Raw genomic sequence first — 10236 nt, forward strand, 5'->3', positions numbered from 1 at the left:
TTGAATGAAATGGTTTGAAAAAATGATTTTAACATGTTTACGCGGATTGACTTAATTGTTTTTGTTCGGGGTTCATCTCCAACTCCTTCCAAGGCTCTTGAAATGTCTTTAAATGTTTATTATTTTTCAAATGACGCCAAAAACATTGGCAAATTTTCACTTACTCCTTCACAATAAAAACCTAACAACGATTTTAATATGAAACACTTAACATTAAATTGGGATCGGGATTTGTTTATTTATTTATTGATATTACAAATGCATGCGTTTTACTAGTACTTTCTTTTTTATGTGTTCTGTATTTTATGTAAATCTGAGAGACACAAGACAAAAACAAAACAACATAAAACTTTGATGCAGTGGACAGAGAATAACCCAATGAGCGCAAAGTATTTTGGGGAAAAAAACAGGACAAAGTGCTTAGACTTATTAAACAAGCTTAACTTTATTTAAATGATGTCAGAGGCTTGAGTGTATATGTACCATAGTATGTGTCCTCACAGGCCACTTTATTAGGTGCTTTTGCACCAAAAAATGCAACCCAGCATCCTGGGGCAGAACCGTTCTGCATTACATATAGGTTATTAAGTTGTTACTGGTTAATCATTATATATTTTGTGGTCAGTAGTGGTTTCCTAACAAACTATGGTAGTATTTTATTAATTGGGTCATAGGTCATTTGGCCTTTATGCTCTGCAGCACTTCCACTATCTCTTTAATGAGAGTTCCTTAGAAGACATTATCATGACACTATTTTCACCACCACATGGCTGCAGAGCAAATAGATGCTAAATGCCTGTGATGCCATCACCCAGCTTATTCGGACTTACATTTGTTAAAAAATAATAATTTTAATGATTGTTTAGTGGCAACAGTAATAAATCACAAAAACAAAGGCTATGCACATCATACATACTGTGCGGTACGTGTTCTGTGTTCCTGTCTATATTCAGGAGGTTCATACAAAGGAGCTGGGTTGAGTTGTTTCCTCAAAGCGAAACACATCGTCTTCTCTCTGCTTAACTGCTCACACTGCGATCCTCCAGTTGAGCTGGTGGTTCGACTGGCGCTTCGGTTGGTGCAGCAGTCATCATAATAACGGCCTGCAGAAAAAGAGAAGCTGAGTCAGTCCCAGATACTGCAGGCTTCACCTCACAGTAAACAGGGTTTTACCTGGCTCTTTGTGGAACGAAGGGCTGCTCCAGCCAGCGAAGACATGACAATGAATATGATGATGCCCACTAGAGTGTAGAACGTGAATATCACTTCCACGGTGAATCCAATGTTCTGAACAGACATGTTGCATATGAGAATCAAAGCAAAGCGGACAGCTAACTTTCCCTTTGTCACCACTGGAGCAGTTTTATCTTTTCACGGTTTCATCTGCCTTAAATGCAAAATTTGAGGCTTTGCTTTTGAACATTTAATGAAGTAAAATTCATATTTTTTTAATTTTACATTCATCATCTTACTGTTAATCTTTGTACCACAGACAAACTTGCAGTAAACTTAATATATACATATAATATATCTATTATTCCAAATAATATTAATTATTATTATGACAGAACTTAAAAACACTGAATTACTTTTCTATGTTGTTTTGAGATTGTTCATAACATTGATTAGAGTTGTGCAGGTTTCACCTACAATGGTTTTCAGTTCATCGAAAACTTCACAAGACGTCACAAGAAAACAAATATAAATATACTACTGACTACCTGTGAATTCGAATACCCGTCTGTGTGTTCAGTCTCTGTTGAATTGTGTTCAGAATAGTCATAGCTCCTGTAGTGTAGAATGAATACCAAGTTCATTATCATGTGTAAAGCGTTCCAACATGCTATTAGTATGGTCACAACACCAAGAGCCAGCGATATGGTGACCTGCACACAGAGATGTAGGAAAGACACAGAGGTGATAATAACAGTGCTGCGCCTGCAAACATGCCAGCTTACGTCAGATATTACAACAGTACTCACGGTTTTCTTGGTTGGGTTGTGCTCCGCTAGAATATACATGATCCCACATAGGATGAACTAAAAGGGCAGAAGGGAAGTTTTGACTTTACAGGACACTGTGGAAATAGAAAACTCAGATTCAGTGAGCATCCACAGCCACCAACCAGAGATCCCAGTAAAAAGCCTGTTGGAATGGCCGACAGAGTGTTGACAACCACCGCCTCTATGTTGAGCCCCATGGAAATGGTGAAGAAGGACGTGCCCAGCACCAGCAAGACGATCTGAAACGACCAAAACATCAGCGTTTCCGTTCCATCTCAGCGTTGAAGCAGAGATGGTTCACGGTTCACATGAAGTCTTACACCAACTATCTTGGGATTGCCCCTGAGGAAGCGGTGCAGAGGTTTGCTGCCCCCCACCGTGGTGTTCGGAGGCCTGGCTTCATTCTCAGCTGAGGCGCTCCTTGAGTAGAGCTCAGTGGACATCTGACGGACAGACACGCGGACGGTTAGCACGTCATCGGGAATAAAATGACGTCACACGGGGTCAACCAACTACAGCTCCCATGAAGCTCTGAGCGCGCATCCGCGGCTGAGGCTCATGGGAAATTAAGTTGTGTAACTGAACAAAATGTTCAAACTTTTCCGAGTGTCTGAATGTCACGTTTTCAAAGTGTCGCCGTCCATCACAACGGCGTCCACCGACGCATCCGAGGACGTCGGCGTGAAATACGACTTAAATTAGTTTGAACGTAAACTCCTCGTTAGAACAGTCGATACACTTGTGACGGAGGAAAACCGTTAGAAATGAGCAGAGATGAACGTTAAAGACGCTTTTCCAACTAACACCGACGTTTATCGTCCAGCGTGTCTTGGCACCAACATCTGGCTCCCCTCAGTCTGCAGAAGCTGCAGAAAACGCAACGCTCCAAGTCTAAAGAGCGACTCGTCTGCGCGAGACGAGTCGTGTTAGTTTAGTGTGAACCCGAACAAGCAAACGAGCAGAACGCTGGAAACCAAAAGCAAAGCGAGACCTCAGACCTTATGCAGCGGTGTGGTCGACGCCGCGGTTCAGCCTCGGTTCATGTGACGACTGCACATCTGGAGCTGCGTCACCGGGACGGGCTATGGAAGGCCAATCAGTCCGTATCAAACTATTCATGCGCTTGATCTGGGCATAAGCATGCGCAAAAAGCATGCGTAAGACACACAGAACGCCCGTAAATTACGCGCGATTACATTAACGGGTGAAAAATACGCATGTAATGTAATAAAGACAAGCGTAAAAAACAGGTGTCTCGTTGCTGTCTCAAAGCATGCGTAATTTACGCTTGCTTGGCAGGACATTGCAGGCGTAAAATACGCCCGTTCGGCTGCAAAAAAAGCACGCGTAAAATACGCCCGTTCGGCTGCAAAACAGCATGCGTAAAAAACGCTTGTTAGGTTGGACTAAGTTGCGTTTACTCGAAATCGGAGAAACTACGGTCCCGCCGCAATACACTGAGGATTGAGTGCTTCTTCAAGTCATTTGCGGTACATCCACAAACTATTGTACCAGGACTATTGCGAAGACAACACGCAAAGTACAACTAGTTTAATAGGATTTTTGTTTTGTACATTTTGATTGGCGAAGCTGGTTTTTCCCTCAGTTATTTGAGGTCAGTAAAGTACCTCCAGACTCGAGCTACGGGATGACTCGGAAACCAGAGAAACCCTCGTACCTGCGTTGAATGCGACATACATTAGGCTCATTCACCAAAACAGTTCGTTTCACAGTCTAAAACGAACATTCACAGATTTATTGGGTAATTAATTATGAAATATCCACAACCAGACTCATACATTCCCAGAGCAAACAGTGATTATTATTGGTAAAACAGTGATTATTGGAATTTAAATCCAAGCTACTATGTTTTTTTATTGTTGGTATCCATCACTCAAATCTAAGTCAAAAATCTAAATCAAATCCTTCTAACTGCACTTTTGCTTTCACTGGTTTTTCCAAAGACCACTAAATTATTTTTATTCCGCTATGTGCTGTCATAACATCTAGCACTTGTGTCCTAATCGCAATTATTTCACTCAGAAAAGTTTGTTATACAGCTTTTGTAGCTGTTTTACAGCCTCTCATCCACAGTGTTGCCTGTTCGAGTCCTCATCCTGCAAATAGTTTGTAGGTTGACTAGGAACAACGAAAAAAAATTTAGAACGTTTTACCAGGACCATGAGTAAGACGTGTCATGTCAGCAATAATGTCTCAATTATCATACACAATTCTATCAAAGGCAAAAAACCAAAAGGCCACCCCCCTCCAGTCCACCATCTCCAGCCTGACTGAATACAGGACTACAGGCCTGTCGCCCTGACGTCTGTGGTCATGAAGACGAACAGGATCCTATTTTTGTATTTTAGCTCACTCCTGGAATATTCCACCACAAACTGACCCGCTCACCGTCCCCAAACCCACGTGCCAGTGGATCAGGAGCTTCCTGACTGACAGGAGGCAGCAGGTGAGGCTGGGCAGCATTCGCACCATCAGCACTGGCGCACGACAGGGATGTGTCCTCTCCCCACTGCTCTTCTCCCTCTATGTGCTGTCATAACATCTAGCACTTGTGTCCTATTGGCAATTATTTCACTCAAAAAAGGTCTGTCATCCAGCTTTTGTAACCGTTTCATAGCCTCTCATCCACAGCTGACACGATAGCTGAACTTTGACCTTTGACAACTCCTATTCCTCAAAATGTTACATCACTTTTCCTTCACAGTTCTACTTACTGCTTCATGAACGACTACCACAGCAAATATCAAATATATTTACTGTATAGTTTTGGAGCAAAAGTGTCTGACCATCTATAACTCTACTTAATACCTCATGGACTCCTACCACAGCAAATATCAACTTATTTTACTGTATAGCTTTGAAGTAATATATAAATAAACTAGTGTACAGTAAATTCAATTGACATCAATAGCTGAAATTTGACCTTCCATAAAATGAGTTCCTCACATTGGTACATCATCATTACTTTACAGTTCTACTAAGTACTTCATGGTCTACTACCAAAGCAAATATCAACCTATTTTGCATTCATAAACTATTGTACAGTAATTAGCATTACAACCAATAGCTGATCCTCTTTGCCTCACTATCACCTTCTCCCCACAATATGATGTAGTTTCACACAAGAAAAGTGGTACGTTGCACAGAGTTTACAGTAAAATTAGTTATTACCCATTGGCAAGACACTAATCTACTACCCCAGTAGATTATATATTACTAATCTAATAATTTTAGTAACATGATTTATTCAAAATCAAAGTTTCTTAATTGGTTGTCTGTTTACGTACCATGTGACAGTGGATCGATACTTTACTCTTAAAATGTACAGTGAAATGAGCTTATACTTTGTGTAGTAGTATATGAAGTACTAAGTAGAACTATGAGGCAACTTCGATGGAATCCAGTCTCTAAATTGGCAGAATTTATTTAATTAAAGGGTCAAGTTTGGTCATTGACTTAAATTTATTTAACTATACGAAAACTTAGTAATGTATTACTCCAAAAATATACAGTAAAAGTAACGGATATTTGCTGTAGTAGAACAGGAGTTATCAAAGGGCAAAGTTCAGCTACTGGTGTCAGTTGAACTTACTGAATGATACTTTATGCATTATTTAAAAACTATGCAGTAAAATAAGTTGATATTTCCTGTGGTAGTAGTCTATAAAGTACTAGTTAGTGATGTCCCGATTTGAGTAATTTATTCAAATCCAAGATTTAGAAAAGAGGCAAATTGCCTCTTTATATTTTCCATTAGTGAATATATTTAGACATTCACTGTAAATTCTGTAATTTCTTAAATGTAATTCATTTCCTTGCAACATTTATCTTAATATCGCCCCAGATGCTCCTAAAAGTGAGAGTCTCGGCTTTTCTCAGTGATCGCAACAGTTACCGTAACTATAGCACGAATCGCGCACCTTGAATATAGCGACGGCTCATTTGACCACGGAAAAGTAAACGGCGGTTCATTTGACCGTGGTGACACACCGGAGCAAACGGCAACTGTAGCTTGTTTGATCCTTTCGGTAATTAATCTTACTGCATCTATTTATGACAATGAGTAGCACATGTGTACAGCGAGCGGCGCTACAATAAGTATAGTGAATTTTACTGTCTTGTCGTCTGCGTTAGATTAAAGATTATGACACAATAAAAAAGTGCTACCACTAGCATCATAATGGCTCAGAGAACTTTCCTTTTACGATGCAAACAAATCGTTAATAAGTGTACTCGACTTCTACAAGGGGACAGTCCACCAGATGACGCATTTCAAACAGTTCTAACAAGGTAAGAAAGTCCTAGGCTATTCTGTTCATTATCATTATCATGCACTAACTGTGGTCAAGCTAGCACGCTATTCGCAGATTCGCTACTGGGTGCACAAAAATGTACTCAGATTTTTACAGTACTACTGCAGAAGCGTTGCATACATGCATACATTAACAATTTATTAATAGTTATAAGTTCTTAAAGTGGTATTGTCATGTCAGTAGTTATAGCATGCTTTGCAACAAAAAAGAACAAACATATATACAGTATATATGTTAACTGTATATGTATGATAAGGGTAAATCCGTCCTGTTTAATATATACATTTTTTCACATATTTCAGAATGGAAACCCTTAAACGCTGTCTGGAGTGCTCAAGAGGGAGGTTGATGGATGCAACGGCAGTACAAGACATGCTTGAAAACATTGAGAAATATATTCAGGAGGTCAAGGAAATGCAACAGGGGGCTCAACAAGGTACTAACTGCAGACTGACAAGTGAAATCTTGTTTTTCAGGCCTTTATAATTACAAAGACTAACTGCATACTACATGCTAATTCATTACCTATTTGTTTAATTATGTGGGAATTACACTCATCAACACATGGAGGTGTGTGTTTACGCAGAACTGTTATGAAGGTGTCGTTATGTAAGTTTTGCTTTGTTCAGCAGCTGTTCGGTTGCTTTATCAATAATTGTTAAAACGTCTATGCCTCTGCTCTTTAGGGGACTAATGTTTTAGCTAGCTAGCTGCGCTAATACAGCGTGACAGTACGGTCACTTAGAACTTTTCAGCGGACCTAATTTAGTTCCCGTTTTCTTTGCCACCCTGTATATGAAGAAGTAATTGAACTTTAGTGAGCAGAGCGAGGTATATGTTGAAACCTGTTACGCTCTGTTGCTGTTTAGTGTACTGTAATATGTATTTTGAGACTTAAAACTATTTCAGTAATTTCATGTCGTTTGTTTTATTTCCACAGTGCTTATAGACACAAGCTGTTACGGCGATAAAGAGGCACGTGATGGCTGGACTGTCATGCGAGGTGGTGTCAGCAAAAGTAAAACTCACAAGTCATAGAGTCAATTGACTCTCTGCATATTCGTTGAGCCGAGGGCTGCTTGAAGTGCTGTTTCTGTTGTAATAGAGGTGAGGTCAGGAAAATAACTTTTCTTAAATATGACATATATAGATGCTTCAGTCGAACAAGTCTGTCACAAACAAGTAATTCCTTTTCCAATAGATGTGTTTTGATCATTTATCATTATCAAACATGTGATCACATGACTTTTACTGGCTAATGAATTATGCCTTCTACATTAAACAATTACTGTCTTTTTGTCCTCTACAGATTAACGTGCACATGCATCATAGACCAGAAGCACAAGTGGCCATTGGTTTTAATGCTGTCAACTAGGGCTCAAGCATGCATTAAAGAGTCCATTACCTAAGATGATGTGGTTGTTATTGCTCCTGATACAAAGTTTTCGGTGTGTACACTTAATGTCACTTTTCACAAAGACAAATTCTGTAACATCTGTTGTCTCTGTTTGATTATAGCAGGTAATGTTTATATTAGTGTTTAGAAAGATAAAAGAAGGTACAGTACTGGGTTGTATAGCACCGACGCCTGTGTGGTCACGTGTAACACTTGACTGAAGTATTTCAAATAGATTTCAGTATTCCCCAGTAAATAAAAAAAACTCTACAAATGTCCACAGTTACGTCTGTATTTTACAGTAGAGGTACATGATCTGTTTCATCTTTTGCATGGTAGAATGTGACACATTATGTAATTGGGGTGTAACATTTCTAAACAATGTCAGATTAGACCTTGTCATGGTGTTGGTATAATCAGGACATATAATATCCAGCATATAATATTAGAGACCAGGAAGATCATCAGTGCTGATGAAGATCGGGTGAACAGCGCTGGGGACTAAGCAGGTAAGCAAGGTTTCGGCTACATCTTCCCGAAGATCAAGGGAAAATTCACCTCCCAAATGATATCTGAATGAAGCATAGCCTCTGGTGGAAGAAGCGTGTCTATGTGTGGGGACCACTTCAGGTCCAAGGAGCTTGTGGACCCTAGGAACTCCTCTTAAAGTCCACCGTAATCTTCATAGTCTAGAGCGTGTTGAGCTCCAACTGGTTCTTTTGTGTAGAGGAAGAACAGTGGGGAGAGGACACATCCCTGTGGTGCGCCTGTGCTGATGGAAAGCTGTATAACAAACTTTTCTGAGTGAAATAATTGCCATTAGGACACAAGTGCTAGATGTTATGACAGCACATAGCGGAATAAAAATAATTTAGTGGTCTTTGGAAAAAACAGTGAAAGCAAAAGTGCAGTTAGAAGGATTTGATTTAGATTTTTGACTTAGATTTGAGTGATGGATACCAACAATAGAAAAACATACAGTAGCTTGGATTTAAATTCCAATAATCACTGTTTTACCAATAATAATCACTGTTTGCTCTGGGAATGTATGAGTCTGGTTGTGGATATTTCATAATTAATTACCCAATAAATCTGTGAATGTTCGTTTTAGACTGTGAAACGAACTGTTTTGGTGAATGAGCCTAATGTATGTCGCATTCAACGCAGGTACGAGGGTTTCTCTGGTTTCCGAGTCATCCCGTAGCTCGAGTCTGGAGGTACTTTACGGACCTCAAATAATTGAGGGAAAAACCAGCTTCGCCAATCAAAATGTACAAAACAAAAATCCTATTAAACTAGTTGTACTTTGCGTGTTGTCTTCGCAATAGTCCTGGTACAATAGTTTGTGGATGTACCGCAAATGACTTGAAGAAGCACTCAATCCTCAGTGTATTGCGGCGGGACCGTAGTTTCTCCGATTTCGAGTAAACGCAACTTAGTCCAACCGAGCAAGCGTTTTTTACGCATGCTGTTTTGCAGCCGAACGGGCGTTTTTTACGCGTGCTTTTTTTGCAGCCGAACGGGCGTATTTTACGCCTGCAATGTCCTGCCAAGCAAGCGTAAATTACGCATGCTTTGAGACAGCAACGAGACACCTGTTTTTTACGCTTGTCTTTATTACATTACATGCGTATTTTTCACCCGTTAATGTAATCGCGCGTAATTTACGGGCGTTCTGTGTGTCTTACGTATGCTTTTTGCGCATGCTTATGCCCAGATCAAGCGCATGAATAGTTTGATACGGACTGATTGGCCTTCCATAACGGGCCGTCCGCGAACGAGCGATTCGTTTGGGACCGAGTGGGTTTGGATCAGCGGCTTAAAACACGATAACGGCATGAGGGGGGCAGTAAAGGGAAAGTAGTCAAGCTAAAACAAGCAATTAGCTTTTAATCCAAACGCGTGTCCAGTCTAATAAGAATCTGTGATCATTTTAGGTCCTAATCTTATAAAAACGTCTCGTCAATTCCACTGCATTTCAGATTATTTCCTTCCACGTGACATATGATATTTGCTTTGCACATGTGCGCAAGTTGCGCAATTCTTGCTTTTGCACGTGCTGAAACCCCGAACAGGGTCCCGGTCCGACGGGTCAAAGTTCACCGCAGTAACATCAGCGAGATCTCCATTGTCTCTGTGCACAGGGCCCGAAACGGTCCAGTCACACCGACTCGAACTTCCCAGCGCTCCAGGAAAATGGAGGAGAGGGGGTGGAGGTGTTTACACATGGGGCAGCCAGGGTTCAGGGAGGAGGAGAAAGGAAGGGGTGAGAGTGAAGAGTCAGTTCCTGTTGCTTAAGAACTCCACAGCTGTCTAGGAAATGGGTTTTATTCACAGAATTGAAGGAGAAACAGTGACAGCAGCACGGAGGCGGCAGCAATGAGGCTGGGCTGATTTTTATTCATAGCAATGACAGTAACACAAATCAATCACTACTGACTTTATTGAAAATGGCAACAGCACAGTGCATTAAGCGACATGAACACAACACAGACTGGAGAAC

The 10236-nt window shown here is 40.6% G+C and overlaps 2 protein-coding genes and 1 long non-coding RNA gene across 7 annotated transcripts in view; 1 reads left to right on the plus strand and 2 right to left on the minus strand.

Annotated features, from left to right (window-relative positions):
* Nucleotides 1-420: 420 nt before the first annotated feature.
* LOC114851978 (uncharacterized) lies at nucleotides 421-9513 on the minus strand. 3 transcript variants are annotated; one of them, XM_055507299.1, is made up of 8 exons: nucleotides 9495-9513; nucleotides 3002-3079; nucleotides 2324-2446; nucleotides 2126-2242; nucleotides 1983-2039; nucleotides 1722-1886; nucleotides 1174-1287; nucleotides 421-1103 (listed from the first exon to the last, which is right to left on the minus strand). In XM_055507299.1, exons 3-8 carry the CDS (start codon nucleotides 2444-2446, stop codon nucleotides 1020-1022), a joined length of 660 nt encoding a protein of 219 aa, XP_055363274.1. In that variant the 5' UTR covers nucleotides 3002-3079; nucleotides 9495-9513; the 3' UTR covers nucleotides 421-1019. The 3 variants fall into 3 exon arrangements, with proteins under 3 accessions (XP_055363274.1, XP_028999775.1, XP_028999776.1); XM_029143942.3 differs by lacking the exon at nucleotides 9495-9513 and having other exon boundaries at nucleotides 3002-3332; XM_029143943.1 differs by lacking the exons at nucleotides 3002-3079; nucleotides 9495-9513 and adding an exon at nucleotides 2814-2995.
* On the plus strand, nucleotides 5756-8887 carry LOC114851980 (uncharacterized). Its single transcript, XR_003785291.3, has 4 exons — nucleotides 5756-6314; nucleotides 6640-6773; nucleotides 7278-7444; nucleotides 7647-8887. It is a non-coding gene; the product is annotated as an uncharacterized LOC114851980 (long non-coding RNA).
* A 600-nt stretch (nucleotides 9514-10113) lies between the features above and the next one.
* Nucleotides 10114-10236, minus strand: part of lpin1a (lipin 1a) — a 12043-nt gene continuing 11920 nt past the window's right edge. For all 3 annotated transcript variants that reach the window (XM_055507295.1, XM_055507296.1, XM_029143941.2), the window contains one exon: nucleotides 10114-10236. This exon is cut by the window's right edge and continues 1105 nt beyond it. The gene's annotated coding sequence lies outside the window, so the exon portion shown is untranslated.

The sequence above is a fragment of the Betta splendens genome, chromosome 3 (genome assembly GCF_900634795.4).
Source record: "Betta splendens chromosome 3, fBetSpl5.4, whole genome shotgun sequence".
In the NCBI taxonomy this organism is placed as follows: domain Eukaryota; kingdom Metazoa; phylum Chordata; class Actinopteri; order Anabantiformes; family Osphronemidae; genus Betta; species Betta splendens.